The sequence below is a fragment of the Pagrus pagrus genome, assembly GCF_965226575.1.
Source record: "Pagrus pagrus genome assembly, chromosome: 4".
In the NCBI taxonomy this organism is placed as follows: domain Eukaryota; kingdom Metazoa; phylum Chordata; class Actinopteri; order Spariformes; family Sparidae; genus Pagrus; species Pagrus pagrus.
Genome location: NC_140188.1, coordinates 20,427,375 through 20,449,164, shown reverse-complemented (window position 1 = coordinate 20,449,164; position 21,790 = coordinate 20,427,375). Strand labels below are relative to the sequence as shown.

At 43.6% G+C, this 21,790-nt stretch overlaps 1 protein-coding gene across 4 annotated transcripts in view; it reads right to left on the bottom strand.

The window, feature by feature from the left end:
* Positions 1 to 5,859: 5,859 nt before the first annotated feature.
* egfem1 (EGF-like and EMI domain containing 1) overlaps positions 5,860 to 21,790 on the bottom strand; it is a 63,904-nt gene continuing 47,973 nt past the window's right edge. Inside the window, exons 24-38 of one of the 4 annotated variants that reach the window (XM_084351605.1) lie at positions 18,921 to 19,049; positions 18,098 to 18,226; positions 17,040 to 17,168; positions 16,784 to 16,912; positions 16,225 to 16,353; positions 15,982 to 16,110; positions 14,393 to 14,524; positions 13,929 to 14,057; positions 13,681 to 13,809; positions 12,202 to 12,330; positions 11,862 to 11,990; positions 11,580 to 11,708; positions 9,264 to 9,392; positions 9,020 to 9,148; positions 5,860 to 8,269 (exon numbers count right to left, since the gene is read on the bottom strand). In XM_084351605.1, coding sequence (XP_084207731.1) covers positions 8,190 to 8,269; positions 9,020 to 9,148; positions 9,264 to 9,392; positions 11,580 to 11,708; positions 11,862 to 11,990; positions 12,202 to 12,330; positions 13,681 to 13,809; positions 13,929 to 14,057; positions 14,393 to 14,524; positions 15,982 to 16,110; positions 16,225 to 16,353; positions 16,784 to 16,912; positions 17,040 to 17,168; positions 18,098 to 18,226; positions 18,921 to 19,049 — 1,889 coding nt within the window. In that variant the 3' untranslated portion in view covers positions 5,860 to 8,189. The remainder of the gene's footprint in view (positions 8,270 to 9,019; positions 9,149 to 9,263; positions 9,393 to 11,579; positions 11,709 to 11,861; positions 11,991 to 12,201; positions 12,331 to 13,680; positions 13,810 to 13,928; positions 14,058 to 14,392; positions 14,525 to 15,981; positions 16,111 to 16,224; positions 16,354 to 16,783; positions 16,913 to 17,039; positions 17,169 to 18,097; positions 18,227 to 18,920; positions 19,050 to 21,790) is intronic. The other 3 variants (XM_084351606.1, XM_084351608.1, XM_084351607.1) reach the window with 3 other exon arrangements.

The window sequence follows — 21,790 nt, the reverse complement described above, 5'->3', positions numbered from 1 at the left end:
TTGGAGAATTGGGCATGACAGTGAAGATGGCTGGCGCTGACACTTCACATTTACAGTGCTCTTGGCACCCTAATGGATGGGGTGTTTTCTTAGGGCCTGTCGTCAGCCCTTGGGGCTCCATGGGGCGTCCAGCTTTGATGAGGTCACAGGGGGTCACGCAGTGCTGATGAGGTCAGCACGGGTCGTCCAGCTTTGATGAGGTCAGCTGCAGTGATGGTAGCGATGGCGTAGGCCAGGGCCATAATGAAGTGGAAGTGATAATGGTCCTGAGTGGGAGTTTTGCCACCTGTACTATTGTGGACTCATTTGAGCCGATATGATTATGTGATTATGTCAGGAGTCATGTGACAGATTCAGTTTGCTATAACATTTGTGTCTGCTGATCCAAGGCCTAACCTGCGATTATGGAATTGTTGGCCCCTTGATGACACAACACTGACATATAATCCCCCTTTAGGTTGATTTTATTTACAAATCCAGCAAATACGAAATAACAGCATTTACTTGGAGTCCTGTTTCGGCCTTGCATTTTTTGGTGTCCACTTACTCCTGATGGAAATATGTGGCTCTTTGGCAGCTAAATGCTCCACTATGTTAAACAGGAAATCCCTGACTGTGTCTTTCAGTTGTTTAGTGCTGAGCAGGTAGTGTACAGTGGGGCTTTTTAAAGAGCGTTTTCACCAAAGACAGCTTGCTGTCGCCAAAACCAACACTATGAGAGTGGTGTACTGTAAGTGAACCAAAACAAAAAAAATTACTTGAAAAATGTTGTAAAACTTCACAAAGCTGAGGGAAAAGTGTAAATTCTTTATTATTTTGTCCCTACAAGTCACCCCTTTCACATTGCACAAAGTCATTTCTGTTAGAAACACAGTTTAATAGCAGTTTTAACTCAGTGGCTGCTGGTCAATAAAGGGCTCTAGGGTGCAGCCCCACCTCTCCCCACATGAAGAAGAATCTCATAGCCCTTCATTGAATAATGAATATTTTTTTTAAATGAACAACATCAGTATGACATAGTTTGTGAGTAAAATGTGTGTCTGTAATAGAAATGTAGATTCAAAATGTTCCATGTTGTCTAAAGTGAAATGAGACGTATTTCCAGCTCAATCTTTGCCCGTAGACCATATTTACACAGTGGCCATATTTACTCTGAAATCACTCTCAAGGTGGGAACTCAAATGTTGAACTGCTGTGTTTGCAGGTTATAAGCTCTATAAACACAGTGATTCTGACAAATTGTTATCAATTCACGGCCTCCTGATTGATCAGCAACTGAAAAGACAATGGATAGTGAAAAACTGGAGGGACACCCGGCCATATTTCAAGGTAAAACATCATACTCAATAAATCTGTTTAGCTTCCATTAGACAGCAGCTAACATTAGCATTTAACCACTTCCTAGCTATCATTGTTGTTTGATAGTGTGTAAATGCTAACACTTGCTAATGGTTTGACAAATGTTGCTTTACCATGAAATATGGCCTGAAGTCCCAAATGCTTTTTCACTGTCCAACATCTTTACACTTGCTTCTCCAATCATGAGAATAGATTTTTCATATAATCTACATTTATATATGACTCTTACCTGGAGCACAGCGGCATTACATTATCCCAGCATTCAGGCTTTAGTGTAGGATCGAAGCAAAATGGCTACCATGTGAAAGCGGTGATGGGTAACATATTTGCGGCACAGGGCGCAAAAACCTTTCCCATTGACTCGTATGCGTAGATGGTACACACCACGACCCAATGCGTGGCAGCAGAGAGGAAGTGGCTTGTCGTGGGAAGCTTGGACCTGACCAGCTGGTCAGCTGTAATGACAGAAGAAGACAAAGTCTTTTTCAAGGAGCTGGTTTGACAAGAAGTCTTGGGTAACCATGCAGTGATGCTTTATTTAACATTCCCTGCCTCCTCTTCAAAACATCAGAATCTGACCCAGCAGGTGACTGGTCTAAAGCTTTTTTCAGGCTGTTTTCAACCCAGGTCTAATTTTCAACTTACACAAGTGTAATGTGAGCGTAAAGGAAACTTAAGAGCCACCACCGTTGGAGAGGCCAGGTATCACATGAAAAAAAAGTCCTAGAATAACAGCAACAGTGTTTAACTTAAGCTTTAATTCAGAGGATCTCGGACTTAGTTAGAACAAATACAGAGAAGTGAGACGTCTTCTCACCTTTCAGAAGCTTCTTTCAGTCTCATCTTTCTTCAGGTGTAAAAAAAAAACAAAAAACAATCTAGAATCAACTGTTCAACAAGCTTTTAACCAACAGGCATTATACCTTGACTACATCTGGCAGCAGGATTTTGCCACCACCCCTCAGTGACCACACCCCCACTGCAATTCAAATGGCCCATGTAATTACATCACCTACATAAAGAACTTCCCCCGGACAAAAGTCCAAAGGCACTGCTGCCTCTTGAAAGAACACCAAAATATTATGAATAGACAGCAGTGTGTTTAATGTCATTGTGTGTGGGCAGCAGAGTGGAGCGAGGAGGGCACCCGGGTGAATTTGGCAGCTGAACATTTAACTGTTGTGCGCGCGCCGGTTTGATCAGCGTTGATTAGCACATGCCAATGTCACCCGTGTATCCTCTCGCACTTAATCAACACGTTGGGACGAGTTATTGCCGTCATTAACCCGCAGCTTCTCATAAAGGGCTCAGTGTGTATTGAAGTGTGGCTGGCGAGGTCCTGGATGAGCGTGTGTGTAAGTGTGTGTTTGAAGAGCGAAGGAAGTCAGACAGAGGAGTGTGCATTAGTCAATGCAATCTGTTTTAGTTAAATGCAAAGTGTGTGTGTGTGTGTGTGTCATAAGGGCTGGATCCCCAAGCTGCTGTGTCCCTGCAGTGTGTGTGTGTGTGTGTGTGTGTGTGTGGACGGGTGGGCACACTGTGGGCAACGCTTGGTGGGGCCTGGAGCCACTCAGCTAATGGGGCAGCTGGCACAGCCTCAGAATCCATCAGGCCTCATTACAGCTGCTGTTCGGCCACCGTCCTCTCCTTCTTTCCTCCCCTTCCTTCTCTCTCTCCTCCCTTCCTTTCCTCGGCCACCCGTCCACGCAGCCAGCCCTGTGTGGCATGTAACCACCCCACTTCCCCCTCGCTGGAACATACATCACACCCCCGGAGAGAGGGGGCCATCACAGCTGGCAGCTCTCACACTGATTGACTTGGCACCCGTGCTGACTCAGACGCCAGGGGAAACATTTTCGGAGAGGGAGGCAAGGATGGGTGTGGGGGCTCCAAGGAGTGGATATGATGGGAGGTGGAGGCGTTGGTGCTGGCTAACAGTTGGCACAAGTAGGGAAGTGCGTTTGGGTGGGGAGACTCTACAAATCATCACATCAAGTTTTTGTTGTGTTTACAATAAGGGGCAGCACCTCCTCTCAGTCCGACTCTCTCCTTTTCTTCTTCTCCGCTTATCTTCTTGTCTTTTCCCCACCCTCTTAGAGAGCAGCAGAGCTTAAGGTTGTGGTTTCATTACACTGTTTGTTTTTCTCCCTGGAGGCTACGGGTCATTAGTGTTATTGATGGACACTCAGCACAGTCCCAGGGAACAGACCGGGACAGAGCCGAGCAGTCAAGGACTGCACATTGTTTTAATATGACGAGTCTAATCAGGACAGGCGTGGTGGCAGAACCACTTGGAGCCCGCTATTGAAATCATGTCATACTTTGCTCATGGAGGAGATTAGAAAGTAGCTCATCAAGGCCTCCAGCTCCGTGTCTGAAGGAGTGGGCACAGCAGATCAGGGCTTTAGTACTGCTGGAGCCATATGAACTTAAAATGTCTGTAATAATTAATTATATTATAACATGTGACATTCTTTCATGTGCACCCACTTGAATCAAAGGTGTGTTCACTGGCTGTGTACTTTTTTTCCACATTGAGCGCCATCCAGTGGTGAATATACTAATGTACACCTCCCTAGAAGTAGTTCAACTTTATTTCACCTATTAAATAAACCTTAAAAAAACAATATATACATAGATTTCTGGTAAGAACCGGTTCTGACATCATTTCTGCTGAAGTACACGCACACACACATGTTGACACATCCAAACCAAAGATGCCTTCTTCCCAGAGTGTGGGAGAGTTCCTCGATACACATCTTTTTGCAGCCTCGACATTTAACATTTATTTTTCCAGCCAACGACCGAACAAATGGTGCAGGACGTGTTGGGATGATTTCCCCCCTCGTTCTTTTATCTGAGCCGACAGCTTTGTCAGCTGGAGTTCAAAACAGTTTGGCCTCCTGGGGGATCTGGTTCAACGCAGAGGGGCAGAGATTATCTCTGGGACGTGGAGCTATGGCAGCAAAGTGATAGAATCTCTTTTGCAACGAGTGGCGTATGCTTAATTACAGCGAAAAAGTACCCATGATGCGATCTTACCTTTTACGGGCTATTTCATCGCCAGTTTCCTGCACCCTTCTCTCTCCCGCGCTCCTGATAAGCCAGCGTGCGTACAACAGTAGGCTGTTTCTTTGCTCCAGAAGACTTTTAGCACAAAGTACAGCTTTGTTCCTGCACTTGTAATAAAACATAAGTGGCTTTCGAAGTGCTGAGATCATTTTTAGCTAACCAAAATGATGAATCAGCTGCTTTTCCTCTGGGTTGGATCAGATTACTTTGAAATGTAGTTACTGAATACAAATTACATGACCTTTTTTGCAATCAGTAACATAAACCATTGGACTAAATGAATGTAATCTAATCTGAATACGTTTGATTGATGATTTTGATGATTTGAGTTCTGCCCGACACATTCGTTAGTAAAAAAAAGTCATCTCATTGATATTCATTTTCTCTTGTCTTTATTTGAAATCAAGTTACATTACTTTAATATTGTGATACTGTATCATAATACATTTTTAAAGTAACCCTCACAGCCCTGGTTACTACCCAACCCTACGAGCATCATGAGCCAAAAAAGTGAGCCCTGCTTCACGCTGTACGGTGTGCAGCAGAACATATGGTTTGGCTTCTTCTTGATATCATTTAGATATCTTTCAGCATCCCAGCTCTTCATCTGTGGCACCCAGTGTTACGTGTGGAGGGCTGATCCAGCGGTGCAGTGGCCACCCAGAGCTCTGTGGATGGATGGCCTATCTGGGCCTGTTTGACTGGAAACAGGTGTGTGTCATCTGAAGATGAAGGCCCGGCCGATAAACATTATTGGAGAACATCTGCTGCTTGTCACAACACAGGGCGAGCTGGAGCAACCCCCCATCCATCAGCCACACCGGAGAGTGGGTGTGGGGGGCTCCATCCTCGGCTGGCGGGCCCGTTCACCCATCACTCACCCCGGGGATGCTGGATATGTGGGGTGCATGTTTGGTCCAGGCACCTGCCTGCCTCTGCCAGACCAGAGCCGCCTTCGGCCGATGGAAGAGAGGACGCTCCAGCGCACTTGAAAAATGCCTGACACCGACATCCCCCCCCAACACACACACACACACACACATACACCACCAGTGTGTAACCTGCTCAGGTGCCTCCAACACCCCCACTCGCTGTAGACTACTGTCAGGGAGGCGGCATGGCCTTAATGCTTGACCCTGGCTGATGAGAGATGCCTGGTAGTAGCCTCGCACAAAAACACACACTGACATTTACACACACACACACACACACACACACACACACACAGGATCCCATAGCTCTCTATGACAGCTGGAACCTCTCTCTCCCTCTGTCTACCTCCATGCTTTTCTTTTTTCTTCACACTTTACTGCTCCCTCCCACCCCACCCACGGATCACAGAAAAATATATGTTTTAAAGCAACCAATGTTTTTGTTGTTATTTATTTGGTTCATGGCCAATGTGACAAACAGCCAAATAAAACAACAGAAAAGATTGACAGTAAAAATTGAGTTTATCAATTTATTACAAACAAACTGTATCAATGTAGCACCACTGACATGTGGGTATGCCAGGAAACGAGCACAGTAGGTTATGACTGATGTTACTTGCACTGACCTGAGATATAATACAAAAAGAAAGAAGACACACTCAATCAAAACAAATGCACATGTATGGTAAATCATAGCAGTAGTGATATGGGACTCGTAATCTTCTATTATTGTACGACCATAGCGATGTGTACAGGTACTGCAGAAAAAGTATTAACATCAACTTTTATCATTTTGTTCTAAACTCTGGCTCAGCTGCTGACTCAATAAACACAGGTCTGAATGAAGGGCAGTGCATGCAAGTCTTGGCACACCGCACTGAAATAAGAAAAACCCATGATCAATGCCAATACATGGAGAATGTTGCTGGTAAGGGAGGTTGCTTGTGTCATATTCAGGTTTAATGAGCCATGCAGACAGAACGTACAGACAGTACCTTCACAGACGTTTGTAAAAGGCAGATGTATTGGCAGCAAAATAAGTTAAGGTGAGAAAATGCTGGTGAAAGAATCCAATAGCTGGAGAGTTAATGCTTAGAGTAATCTGTAAACCAATAAACCAATGATCTGGGTGGCGTTCTTTTGGAAAATTATGCAGTTTGACAAAAAATACAAGGCAAATATGTGAAATCAAAATATAAAATGTTCAAAATCAACAAATTATGAACAAGTGAATAATCACCGCGGATAGCACACATCCGTCTTGAGACGTAGTATGGCGAGTGTTTGCTAAATGGAAAGATGTTGGCAAGATGTCGGCTTTTTGGTCGACGTCTTGCCAAAGTCTTCCCAATAAGTCCAATAAGTCTTTCCAACGCAACTTGTGCTGACGTGCTATTGGGGACACAAATAAAAGAAATATGTATGTAAGAGTGTGGATGGGTTAGGGTGAGTATGATTCATGTGGGTCGATATGATGGAAGTCAACTATGACATGTAATAATTTTGGGTGTGCTGGATTTATATTTACATAAAAATTGGCATTTTAAACCCACAAAATGTTGCATGCATTTGCAGGACTCGTGATGTTTGCAAATTTCCCCTCTGCTCAAAAATATGTTATGCCTCTTGATTGATCGAAAAAAGCAGGATTTTGTGACATCACAAGTAGTGTGGAAGCCAATCGGTGTCCACTGTACGACGAGTGTGTGATGTTGAAACTTGAACCTTCCAGCACACATACAGTGAAGTAAGAGAGGTCTTGTGTCCAGCAGTCAAACTTTTGAAATGAAGAATATTTGTTGATAGATTCTGAATTTCTTGAGGAGTATGATGTAATTTTAAGTTATTTGACAAGATAATTGAACTTTTTGTGGGAAAACACAGCAGACATAAAGCAGAGCATTTTTACTTCTCCTAAAATATGTCTGGAGGTCATTTTTATTATGAATCATCCCCTGCGTCAACATTTCTGGCTCATTTGTCTGTGTGGATCTTGCTCAGGGCCCCAGACTGACTTTTTTCACAGGTTGCACTTAATTGAGGTGCACCCAATAATACATTTCACCTAACACATTATGTAAACGATTGTAAACAGGGATAAAGGTCCAAATACATATTTTATCTTCATTTCAATCACAGCACAAGCAAAAAAGTGCCAAGAATGTCAATTCCTAAATTTCTAGTGCACTGGTGCCACCAATGAAAATGTTTAGTCGCACTTGACAGATTTTTGGGTGCATGTGCGACCAAAATAGACGTACCCTGGAGCCCTGCCGTTGTTTTATTTTTCAGAGGCAGTACTGTAAATAAGTCACTCATATATATCTAAATCGGTTTTAGAGGAGTTTAATTTTCACCAGAAATATGCTCGGCATGCTGTTATGCTGACCAAGTTTTTTTGTGGACTCACGTAGAAAAAACTGAATGCTGGTAGTTTCTGTAAAGGCTCTCCTGTGACTCTCATTCAGTCATGTCTTGTCCATATGCCCTTTAGAAAGAAACTGACCTCTAAACAGCTCATTGAAAGTCAAACTGGAAAGCAAATGAACCACTTTGAATGAGCAAAAGTAACAAATGTGATGCAGGTATCTGTGTATTGCAAAGACGTCTGTGTAACCCTGGAAGTTCTCGGGTAGGTTTGGAGTTTACGGCCCTTTGAAGGCCCCTCACATGCCAGGTCCACTGGGTGATTATCGCGAGCTCCGGGCCCAGTTTCACATGAACGCAGCTTTACTAACATCACCTTTACCAAGATGATATGAGTAATGCTTCACAGAGCCAAGCCCTGTGTTTGAGTCCAGTCAGGAGTTTGCACCTCTGCTTTGGTTATGTGGTTTTGCTGCCCGCTCTCCTCTTTCTTTGGGACACAGAGGAGTTCAGTGGTCCTGGGGTTTGGTGTAGTGCTGCTGAAAAGAGGAGAAAAAAAAGAAAGCAAGAAGACATCAGCACTATTTGATAATCAAAAGCAAATGTTCTGGGCTTTTTGGAGGAGAAGTAACTGGTACGTAGTCTCCCGTGTGCTCGGCTTTGAGGAGGTAAAATGAAGACAGCCTCGAGCCCGGCTCCATGCTGGGTGCAGATTAAAATAACTGTCAGGAGACAGGAGCGGCTATTGAGGGAGACAGGGTGACACACAGAGTGATGGGGCTCAGCCTCTCACACTTCATGACACAGTATTTCACTAAAGCTGGTTCAGCTTTACAGCCCGTGACCTTGTGTGTATGTGTGTGTCTGTGTGTGTGTGTGTCTGCGTGTCATTGTGAGTGTGCATGAGTGTCAATTTTGAGGTATTTTACTTGAGTATTTCCATTTTCTGCTACTTTATACTTCTACTACACTACAATTCAGAGGCAACTATGATACTTTTTTCTACACTTCATCTACGTGACAACTTAAGTTACTAGTCACTTTGCAGATTAACAATAAACTTTAAAAAGATATAAAGTAGTTGCTCCACCTGATTAACACATTAACACATTAGTAATTATAACCCAGTGATAAAATACACATGATTCTGAAATAATAGATTCTGCAAAATTGTAATTGTATTAGTATTACTTTAGAGTATTTATACACTGTAGTACTGATTAGTTTACTCAAGTGAAAGATCTGAGTACTTCTTCAACCTTTGTATGTGTGTGTGTGCTTAGGTTTACCTTCACTACAGGTTGGGCCCAGCCAGGTGAGTGGGCACAGGCATCGCCCACTCAGTCCATCACAGCGGGCCCTGTTGGAACAATTGCACTGCAGGGAGCAGCTGGGGCCGAAACGGTCTCCACCACAGTCTGAGACAGAGAAGAACGGAAAGGAGGGAGATTTTAAAAAGTTCTTGGGAATTTTCTGAATTTCTTTTAATTCAAATTGAAACATTTCTTTGCTCCAAGGTGACATCTACAGTACCTTTTTCACATCTCTGTCCTGTCCTTCCTGGGGGACAGAGGCACTGTCCGGTCGATGGGTCGCATGGAGCCTCACCAGCACAGTCACATGACTGCCCACAGCTCAATCCAAACCTGCCAGCTTCACACCCTGGAAACAAAAGAAAATGTTTTCATGCTTTAATGTTAAAAAAACACGTTTTTTTGCTGCAGCACCTCCATTCACCCTCTGGACCCTGAACGCTCCGTTTTGATGCCTGTCTCTTTAAGGCCGCCCTCCGACAAAGTCCAGTCGGCTCTGATTGGTCAGCTCTCACAGGCCTGAGCAGGCATCGCCCACCATGTTTCTGCACCAGCTCTGCTGGATTTTTGTGCTGTGCTGGGGGCGTGTCTGAGGGCGGTGACTGTGTACTGTATACTGTCCTGACAGTTCGTTTGAAGGCACAGCTTCTGAATGTGGGCTGTGTGCATTTCTCTTCTGTTTATCGTCTTGGCACATGAAGCATACGTTAACAAACTGAACAATATCCCAAAGAGTGTGAGGATGAGCAACACCTTTTCACTTTTCTATCAATGGACATTTAAGTATATATAGTCATGAAAACAGATTCACTCACACCACACATTCAGTGATAAGAAAACACACATTTTCTCATGCAGACACAGAGATAGAGCCAGGTCTGTCTCTGGAGCCTGTGGCTGCCTTACAGCTGCTCTGCAATGCTAAGTCATATCTCCTGCTGGGACTGAAGTGGCCATTTAGGCGCTCACACTGCGGCTGAGAGCCCCACGAGCAGGCAGGAGGGCACAGGGATGTAACAGGAATGCATTAAGCAGTCGGGAAACACCTGTCTCTCATCAAATAACCAGCCTGCTCGCCTGCCCACCTACCTACTCGCCTGTCTGTCTGCCTGCCAGAACACACAGACTAGTTTTTCTTTTAAATCTCTTATTCATGTATACTCATAGTGTCTGCCTGTGTCCTACTGCAGCTGGGCATCCAGGTGGCTGTTTGCTAATGTGCACAAATCTGTGATGTGCTTTATAGTGTTTTGTCTCAAAAACCTAAAAAGTCATTTAAAGATGCGATATGGGGACATTTTCTATAAAGACCACATTTTTACTACATTATGAGGCATTCATAGTGACACCTTTATGACTACACACACACTCCCTGAAGCAACAATCGTAATCAGTCATAAATATTATAGATGTGATTACTAATTAATTAAAAGTTCAAGTGTCATTTAGATGCTCTTGACTAGTTATGAACTAGAGGTTGACTAATAGAGGTTATTATACACTATGACTACCTGTACTCATCTATACACCTCTCAACAATCACCTGTAGTAAACTCATAGTATGCTATATTAATCCATACAGTATTATTAGCTGTCATCTGGGCCAGTATTCAGCATTTTTCCAATTATCGGTATCGACTGCCCATAAAATAAATTAATTTTAAGCATCCTCCACAAATAAATGTAGTGGAGTGGAAGCATAAAGTACCAGAAAATGGAAATACTCGGTACATATAATACAAGTACCTTAAAATTGTACTGAAGTGCAGTTTTTGGTAAATTATACTTAGTCACATTCCATCAGTGTTTATTCTAAGTTTTGATCTTCATTTTTTATGTAAATGTGTATCTGTTCTAAATATCGGTTTTCAGTCTTCTTGATTATTAATAACTGGTATCATCATCGTCCCTGAAAAAAACACATCAGTCGATCCGTAGTGTTCGCTAAGTTAAGTAAATTGAAGTACAAAGTGCACTACACAACAATGAAACACTGTGATGAAGCATGAATTATGATAGATGCATCAATCCTTTACAAATACACTGATAACTTATGGAACTGCATTATTAGAGCATACTATGTGTCCTTACTACAGTTGATTGTTGAGATGTGTATAGGTGAATATACACAGTCATACTGTACTATCAGCCCTATCACCTAATCTCCAGTTTATAATCAGTTAGAGCATCCATAAGACACTTGAACTTTTAATTTAATATCAGTCACACCTATAATGTTTTATGACTGTTGATAAAGTGCATCATAAAGCATTGTGCGTTTATGAGTGTAGTCGTAAAGCATTATTAATACATTATAATTCACAATGAAAGCCCGCATATCACACCCAAGGTGTTATCTTCAGTGGGAAGTGTCACCGAGATATATTACGTCTTTATGGGCACTTTTAACTTTATATTTGTTTCATTCAATCAAAATCTGTCTGTTTGCTTTTACATTTAATGATTTTTTAAACCCATCGTGAACTGTTGTTGACTTCAGTTGATAATTAACCTCATAATAGTCATATATACTCACGCCTTTGGCATTGTGTGCCATGGTAGCCTGGTGGGCACACACATTGGCCTGTCACGTGGTCACATGTCTGCCCCACTTTGCAGTCACACGTGTGTGCACAGTTCCCTCCGAAGAACCCAGATGGGCATCCTAAGAGACACACAAGACACTGAATACAGGTCACTTGTTTCAGGGTATGGTTAGAGATGGTCTTTGTAATCGTAAGTGTCAGCAGAGCCACTGTCTGGCAACCTTATCACCAAGTTTCTTTTTTTCATTATGAGTGAGTGAGTGTTTGCATACTGTGTTGACAGGCGTGGCCGTAGTATCCAGCGGTACAGCTGCAGGTGCCAGTAAAGCGGTCGCAGGTCCCATTATTGAGGCATGGACAGTCTTGTGCACAATCAAGACCATATTTTCCCTGTGAACAGGCTGCGCACACACACAAACGCACACACTAAGTTGTATATTTTCAAGAAACCATGAGTATAAGCAGCATGATTCAGCTGTGGGTCATCTGATTCAGAGAAGTTTCCCCTAGCAGTTTTGCTGTTTGCTGTTGTTTTCAGATTCCCATGAACAGATCACAGTTTTGTTCACTTCTGATTATTTTCTGCTGTGTTTCTTGCCCGTGAGGTTGTACCTGTGTCACAGCGCAATCCAGTCCAGCCCAGTCCGCAGTTGCAAGACCCGTCGACAGGGTCACACAGACCCCCGTTCTGACAGCCGCACGTGTTTCTGCACTGCAGGCCGTAGCGCCCCCTAGGACACGCTGGAGGAACATTCGGAGGATATCAGGACAAGACAAGAACTGCAGGCCCCTCTGTCTGTCTCTTATCACACACACAAGTACACACTCACAAGATTGCACTAACCACACTCATGTTTATTTAAGCAACAGTTCATTAAGGAGATGGCAAAGTAGTCTAATTTGGCACTGATATAAAAGAATAATCATGCCTCTCTGGGTAATTTAGATTGGGAAAACAATAAGTAGGCCGTCTTTGATTTCCCTGTTTATTTGTTTGCTTCCTTGCCAAATCCAGCGACACGGAACACAGAGAACGAGCTACTTATAGGTTTCTGTAAACATTCAACAAGAGGAACTTAAGTGGTGGTGCGTCCAAGTACATGCAGCAGGAGGCTAAAGAAGAAGAGAACATTTAGTGCAAGCAGTGATGGAAATCCCCGCTTGTAATCCATCCGAATTGCTGATAAAGGGAGAGATTAAGTCAACCCGACTGTGCCTCCGTTTCCCGGGAAAATAGCTCTGTGATCATCAGAGGCCTCACACTGAGGAAATGGAGAATTTGTTACTCAAATACACAGTAAAATATGTTGTTTCTCACTCTCCAGTTAGGCCTCGTTCTTCTGAAGAACTCATTAGGGGGCGGTTCTCACTGATGCATGTCTGTCTCAGTGATGACTCTTTGTACATCAGAGAGGGCAAAAGACATCTGTGATACCATTATAGTCATAGCTGATAATAAATTGCCTATGTAATTTAGTTGATAGAAGCCAAACGGCAGTTATTATTAACAGTATTTTTGTTTGTTTATTTTTACTTTTTTCACATATTTGCTAATACCACATACAGCACCTCTCTATACTAATTATTAAAACTGCACACTTTAATCACTACAAATACAGGGGAGAATGGTATTGGTTGTCACACTTTTTACTTTCATTTAAATTCCTCGAAAACTGTATCATAATCGAATCCCTTTCAATGTGTAATGGGGGCCTAAAGTGTCAGCCAGGACGGGAGTGATTTTACTCTCCTTAAGCTCATTCTGTAAAGACAGACAGTCAAATATGTCTCATGACAATCATTCCCATCGTGGGGGTGATGGTCCCCGTGTTATTTTAATGCTGAGTCAATGTTAAAAATGAATTTAAAGGTTTGATTCCACGATGGTTCTCTCTTGTCAGTTTTTTGGTCATAACTGAACACAGAAGAGCTGGATACTTAGATTTTGACATGAAAAACACTAAAAGTCCTTTCACCTCAATGTCATGTCTTTCTCCTGAAATGGCCCTTTTGGAAGCAAGATCTGATAAATGTGACACCCAGCTTCCTTCATCATTTTTTTTTTTACATTAGCTTGGCACTTATCGTTACCTTGTTGGCAGGACTGTCCCATCCTACCAGGGGCACAGATACACTTCCCAGTTGCTGGGTGGCACTGCCCTCCTTCCCCACAGGAGCACAGTTTAGCACAGTCCTTCCCGTAGTATCCACTCAGACAACCTGCAGAAACGAACACGTCTTCATTCACGCACAACTACAAATACAAAAAGTTATGACGATGAATATCTCTATTTCATTTTGCCTCCGAATTTTCCAATACAAAAGGTTTCCTGACGTACTTAAGCTGCAGTTGGCTCCAATGAAGCCAGGAGGACAGTGGCAAGTCCCGGTCCTGAAGTCACAGCGACCACCATTGATGCAGCTGCATCTGGACTTACAGTGTGGCCCAAAAGTCCCCGCTCGACATCCTGGAGACAAACCACAACGGAGAGATGAAACAAGAATTTAAAAAAAGGGGGGAAAAGTAATTATTATAATGCTGTTAAATTGAGATTTTTTGTTTTTTAACTTGCAGAATACAGCATCCATGTTAGCAGATCAGTTTAGTTTTGTGTCAATCATTACAAAAAGAAAAACAACAAAAACACAAAGTTCTGACTGGCTTTTATTTTTGTATAATATATGAATCCTTAACATCACTTGAAATATATCTAAATATGTTGTGCCCTCTGTAACTTAAGGCATATCAGTGCATGCCTTGTATAATTCCACTCTGACAGCAGTGAATCAGTGACACACTTACGTAGCTCACAGCGATCCCCGTAGTAACCAGGTAAGCAGCTGCATTTCCCCGTTACAGGATGACACTGCTCTTGGACTCCTGAACACTGGCACAGCTGGCTGCAGTTTTGCCCGAACATGCCAGAAGGACAAGCTAGGATGATACATCCAGAAACATGTTACATATACACAACAGTGGAGAGAGTATTAGGTCAAATGTAGAAAGAAGTGAGTGTATGACTTGCTGGGAAAGAAAGGTCATTGGAACCTACACTCTTTCATGAGTTATTGTTGTTGTTGTTGTTGTTGTGAATGAATGATGCCCAATTACACTAAAACAACTCCCACATGATGTTACGTCATTACAGCTATGCCTATATCAGATGAAATTTTGAAAAAGACTACAGATTGGGCCTCAAACATGCACACATTCAGTTGTTTGTGGGAACAAAGACAAACACCATTTCCCTTTCCTTCCTCAGATGACTCTGAGAACGTACTGGGACATTCAGCACTGACTGGCAACGAAACCAAAACTCCCAACAACTTTCCCTGGTGCCCGGACCCAGATGGACGTAGAGGGACATTCTTTCACACACTCTCTCTGTATACATACATATACGCTCATCACAATAATGAATGGAGCCCGCGGACAATCAGTCATCGTGAACAAGATGAATCTGTGAACCGAACATGTTTTTCGGGTGAGACCGCAGCGTTCGGCTACTCAGTCAGGCAGCAGCAGGCAGCGTGGGGGACAGATAAGAAAGGACTCCAGACTAAGGAGGCAATTACGGCGCTGTCATTATGCATGTCTGCCTTCCAAAGGCCCTTATCCGCCGCCGAGGAGACAAAAACAATGCCTTCTGTTTTACTTGGCAACTGGTGTGTAACATTTATCAGATGTCTGGGGAGTGTGTGAGGAGAGGAAGGGAGCTGAGGTGGTGAGGGCGGGCGGAGGGAGTGGTGAAGGGCTGCTCGTATACAGTCCTGAAGGGTATGGTCTAAATAATGAAACATTAGCATAAAGTCCTATGACAGCGAGGGTTTAGTGCCGGTGTAGAGTGCATTTCCTGGAATGTAATAAATGGTAATCTTTCCCTGGAGGACGAGGAAAAAAAGAAATTTTAATCAGTATTAACAGAATGATTCCTGGTGATCACTTTACTCCCATGATGCCTTTCCTTCCTGTTGTGTTTCTAGGTGACAGTGTTGCTATCAACAAGGCACATATGTCAGCCAAATGGTTTTAAACACATGACAGTGATATTAGCCATGTCCCAAGCCTTAATATACATAAGGCTGTACATGAGTAGTGAGTCTTAAAGGGACAGTCCACCCAAAACATAAAACTACATGTTTCTTTCTCTCACCTATAGTTTAATTTATCCATCTAGGTTGTTTTCTTGTGAGTTGCAGAGTTTTGGAGATAGAAGCTGTAGAGATGTCTGTCTTCTCTGGAATTTAATGGAAGAAGGTCAAAAATATGTATTTTTGATTTGGGTGTGAACTGTCCCTTTGAAAATCGGCTAAAACGCGGCGCTCACAAGTAAACCATTTTAAATTTGTTCGGCAAAGTTTTATCTTGCCGAGATAGATTGTCTTTCTTACGTTTCTCGCAGCCAGGTCCTGTGAGTCCAGCCGGGCACCCGCACCTCCCCGTCTCATGGTGACAGGACACCCCAGCCTGGCACTGACACCGCTGGGCACAGGAAGCACCGTAGGACCCAGGAAGGCAGGCTGGGGAGTCGACGTACACATGCAGGCACACACAGTCACTTTACACTTGTGTTCAAAGCACCTCTATTGCCAGGTTCATTCCGCTGCAATTTCCTCTGTCCTGTACACACTTACGTTTGTCACACCTGGCTCCCCTCCAGCCTGGCTCGCACTCACAGCGGCCCGTCACGTGGTGGCAACGCGTACTATGGACGCAGTCGCAACTGTGCTCACAGCCCTCTCCAAAGAATCCCTTAGAACAGCCTTCAGACGAAACACGCAGGCGTTCAGCATACAACATTAGAGTCTGAGGACAAAATGCTTTTAAAATGTTCCCGTTTTACAATGTTTATTTACTCAGGGCTAATTGCATAAATTGTTTTGACACAGCAAGTTTTATGATTCCAGGAGTAAGTAGACCTTCACTTTTGTTTTGCTGCTGCTAGAAAGAAATGTTAGCAAATGCAGCACAGATGCAGAGTGAGAGAAAGACTCAACAAGACACATTAGCTGCAAAATCGAGAGAAAGTGCTAGATGGCAGGTTGGCTATATATCTACAGTATATATTTCAATGGGACAGGTGAAAAACAGATTACAGATCATACTGCGTGTACTCATTAGATTTTGGAAAATGCTAAATATGTACTAATATGCTGTAGTGCAGCAGTGCTGATGGGAGGTTTAGGAAGTCACCTGACTGGCAGAGCTCTCCGGTCCAACCAGGCAGACACGCACATCTTCCTGTCACTCTGTCACATCTCCCTCCATTGGTACAGCTGCAGGCCTGAGCGCAGTCCTCTCCATAACGTCCTTCCTCACACTCTAGGAGAGAGGGAAAGGAAACCTCAGATGGAAGTAGCACTGAAGAAATAAATACAGAGGCGTTTTCCCCTGACATTGAAGTGAACAGAAAGAGACGGGTGGACAAAATGTTGCATCCTAAACTCACCTAACTCACAGGCGGCTCCGGTCCAGCCGGGCAGGCAGGAGCACTGGCCGGTCTCACTGTCACAAGAGCCTCCGTTTTGACACAGACACTGTCCAGAACAGTGTTCACCATACTGCCCTGCAGCACAGGCTGAACTCACATGTAACACAGAACGGTATGAAGAGTTAATGACATGAATGGGTTGCAGACAATTACACAAAAAGCTAATAGTCACGCAATTAACATACTAACATACTATATCAGACATTTAATATTCAAAACATATTGATTAAAGGTGCAATTTGTAAGAATTGGACTCCTGTCAAATTCATTCTCAAAACAGATAGAGGGCAGCGTATCACCAAAGTAACTGCTAACGGCTGCTAAATGTAGCTGCCGTTAGCCAGTTAGCTCAGTTAGCCATGCAGGTAGCCGCCGCACTGGAACCGGGTGTGTGTTGGTGTTGTTATTGTTATTTCTTCACATTCTGTTGATAATTTCAGTAAATGTTTGGACGTAATCGACAAAGAATCATGAATATTGCACCTTTAAAGTGATTCATCTAACTGTACGCACCATGTCAGGTCAAAAATATTTCATATTCTAGCCTTTTGTTGAGGAACAAATGAAAGTAATCTCATCTCAATATCACTCATACTTTGACTCTTGAGGTGTACATTATTGCGATTTTATGTGCATATATACTACTTTACAGTTTGTGCTGAACATTTTTGAAATCAGGCGATACGATGACACATTAGCTGGAGGCAGCATTTGTTATCCACTCATTCATGTACAGTGTAAAAATAGATACTCTTTAAAACATGGTCTTGAGCTGGGTTAGGGTTAGGCAAGTCTGAGTGAATGAATAAAAATGAATGAAAACCACTGGATGCAATAGCACACCAAATACGTCCAACTTTCCCAACCTCAGCAGCATGGTTTGTAAAACTTATAGCTGTGACGTAATGTATTGGTAATTTGTAGTAAATGAGCTAAAACATGCAAAACCACTCATATTGTCTTTTAAGAAAATAGCTTTGGACAGCGTTTGTCACGCTGAGTGATGAGCTACTCACGCAGTTGGCAGCTGACTCCGGTCCACCCGGCCGTGCAGCTGCATCGCCCGGTGACGTGGTCACACCTGGCTCCGTTCTGACACTCACAGGTCTGACTGCACTGCTCCCCGAAATGACCCTCTGGGCATCCTACCAACACAAACCACACACGCAAGTAGACACACACACACACACACACACACACACACACACACACAACGCATTTAATATTGACCTAAAATGCAACGGCAGCTTTATCTGCAGCAACTTTATGAGACTAGAGGTCTTAAGGACATTTTCAGCACGCATATTGTAAACGTACAAGATGACATTTGGAGTTGAAGAAAGAGGAAAGTGCGCTAATGACAGAGATGCATCATTAAGTCATGCTAGTGGCTTTCTGCTGACTCTGACTCTGGTAGTTAGGACCACAAAATGGCTGTGGCAAGAGGAAAGTCTTGAATAAGCCTGCAGAATGACAGACTAAGAACTTTAGTGGGCATTTCACTGCATTCATTAAAACTACAGCATGAAAACTTTAGCATGAGAACACTGATTGGTTTTCTACTAAAGGGTCCTCTGAGTTCTCCTAATGTTGATCGCTATAAACACGTGGGTGCATTTATCCAGAATAGACCTCAGTTAAAGCATGTATCCCCGAGGGCACTCTTCTCCTCCCCCCTCTCGCCGCCCTTACCCATCCCTAAAAAAGTCATTGGCGAAGTCTCATTATAGAGATAATTGTTCACAAACACATCATAGCTGCGTTTAAGGAGAGGATGTCGTGATGGACTGCAGTGAGGGCCTCCCTCACACCCCGTTTTAATGATGTGGCTTCCATTACCCAGAATGCAGTGTGGTCCTGCCCAGCCGGCGGTGCATAGGCAGGCTCCTGTGATGTGGTGGCAGCGGGCACCGTTCCTGCACTCGCACATCTGGCCACAGTCAAGACCGTAAAAGCCGTCCGGGCACACTGTGGGCCAAGATAAAACATCCGACTGGTTAGAACTGGCGGCTTCATAAAAAAGGAGAGGAAAAGGTTTAGATGCCAACTTCTTCTTCTTCTTCTCTTTTTCTCTCCCTCTCCTCTCCTCCTCCTACTTTCCCTCTCTGTCTTACCACCTACTGAAAATACCAATATCAAATTGCAGTACCACGCTGCGGCTGTTCATTTGCAGAGGGTCTGCGTTCGTTAAGTGAGCTCATGTCCCACATGTGTGGTGGATCTGTGCCACATCAAAGTCGACGGCGGCTCGGAGGCCGTTCCCTTTTCGGGGGTTTGAGGGGGCACAGAGAGCCGGTAATTAGAGCACCTGCTGAGTCCACAGGCCCTACCAATACACGGCAAAACAAAGCCAGGTTACTGTGCCCCCGCAACACCCCCACACACAAACCCACACACACATACTGTATACCTACAGTATCGCTGCTGATGCAAGGAGATGCCAGTGTGAGAATCTGTTTCCCATTCTCAAGGAGAGTGTGTGTAGACTCAATTGACACTCAGAGAGTTTGGTAAACACAGTGCCTCCCATCCACAAGAACCTAGCCAGAGGCAGCGGGATGAATGAGCCGTCCCTCTGCTGGGATGTAAATATTGTCTGCAAGCATGACTTCACCAGAGCAGGAAAGAATGACTGTGTTTATTCGCAGCCTATTTTTGATCGCTCAGTTTGTCACTGCGGAGATCACATCCTCACTCATGCGTGATAGCTTTATTTTTGCCAAACGTAAACGTCGTCCATCCTGGTCTTTATTGACTGCCAAAGTTTGAGTGATTGACAGCTGTTGCAGGCTTTGCTCTCATCGAGTACCCTCCTCTGTTTTCTATGTGAGAAAATGTGAGCCTGCTGAGGGTTTGGGCAGAGTCTGTCCCAATTATCTCGGCAGCCAGCGGCTTTTCATTTCATTTATATACTACCTCCTCTATCTATAAGGAAAGCAGTGGAGCATGTTACCAACGGAAGCCACAAATTGTGAGGGCAACAGGAATGTGTAACGTGGTGGTTTTACGTATATCTGAGGGTGTTTCCCTACAGTTTATGCATCATACCCTCCTTCTCCTGCTCCAATTGATGATGCTGTCCACTCCTCCTCCTCCTCCTCCTCCTCCTGCCTCAATGCCTCAAATTTGGAAAAGTATCCTTGCTGCTCAGCACTTTCTGGCATGGTCATCGCTGTGTTCCCACGCTGACAGCATGACGTCTTCGCCTGCCTCTGTAGTGGTTAGGCTGCGATGTTATTAAAGCCAGCCCGCTGACGATGCTGTCATTTTAACCCAGCTGTACATTAGCTCTGTGGTAGTACTGTAGCAAAAATCTTTGGTTTATTGTTTATTATTATGATAGCAATCGCCGACGCCATGGCAACATCTTTCTGTCCTGTTTTATTGTTTCAGGAATGTTACACGATTGTGACAATTATGCTGATTATTTTCATGTTGTCTATAAAATGTCAAGGAATTAAGAAAAATCCTTATTAATGATCCGAAATTGACGTCTTTTATGTTTTTCTTTGTCTCAGAAATATTCCATAACCCAAAGACTCTTCATTTACTATCATAAACTACAAAGAAAAGCAGAATACCCTTCGATTTAGGAAGCTGGAACCAGCAAATGTTTGAATTTTTGGCTTGAAAAATGGCCGAAACGATTAATCAATTACCTAAATAGTTGGTGATTAAGTGATTAATCAATGCAATGTTGCAGTTTTACTGAAATACCATTCATTTACCAATGAACAACAGGGGCTCAATGGATCTATGATGTTAAAGGTGCGGTATGTAAGAACATTAGTGCAAAAAATTAAAAACTGAACTAACATTATCACCAGAAGGTGAAGAAATAACAGTGTTGAAGAGATATCTGCTGAGGTTAGCATGCTAACAAGCTAGCCCCGGGCCTGAAAACCTCTTTCTCCCAACGCTCCAAAGCCATGTGCTGGCAGCGTAAACACAAACACTCCCCTGGTAGTCTGGCTAGCTGCACGGCTAACTGAGCTAACAAGCTAAAAATAGCTACACTCATGGATGTATAAGAAAATACGGTTAGCAGCAGTTAGCAATCATTCTTGTGATATGCTGCCCCTGTTTGTTGTTTGTATGATTTAAAAGTGGACAAGTCTTGTGTATTGCACCCTTAAAAAATAAGGCCTTTGTACATCAACATGTTTAAACACTTTTCTTCCTTTTCAACTGCAGCACACACACTCTGACACAAATCCTCTGACACTTCTGAATGCTTTATTATATGTTTATGCCGGCAGGGGGCGACTGGTTTCCATATTAACCACAGAGCAGCAATCTGTCTTCTGATATTAGCACAGTGTCTGCGAGTGTTTGTAAGTGAGGACTCTTCCCTCACTGTCTTTGTTTATAGGTAGGCGAAGAGGACCTGGTCCACACATACACACACACGCACACACACTGTGCCATCGCTGAAAGACTCCATCTCTAGACTAAATGAGCTCTTTAAGACAGGAGGATTATTTCCAGATCCCTGGTTGTGTAAGAGCCACTGCTGTCAGCCCATAAAGCTGGTCCAGGGACCACACAGCCGGGGAGAGCAGACCACAGAAATAGAGCGGATAGAGAGAACACAGAATAGAACTTCCTGGTGCCATTCAGGGTCTATACACACAAAGAAAGCTACACAACAACAACAACAAAACAACCAAGCTTCTTCGACAATAGCGCGGATGTTCGATGCCAGTCGA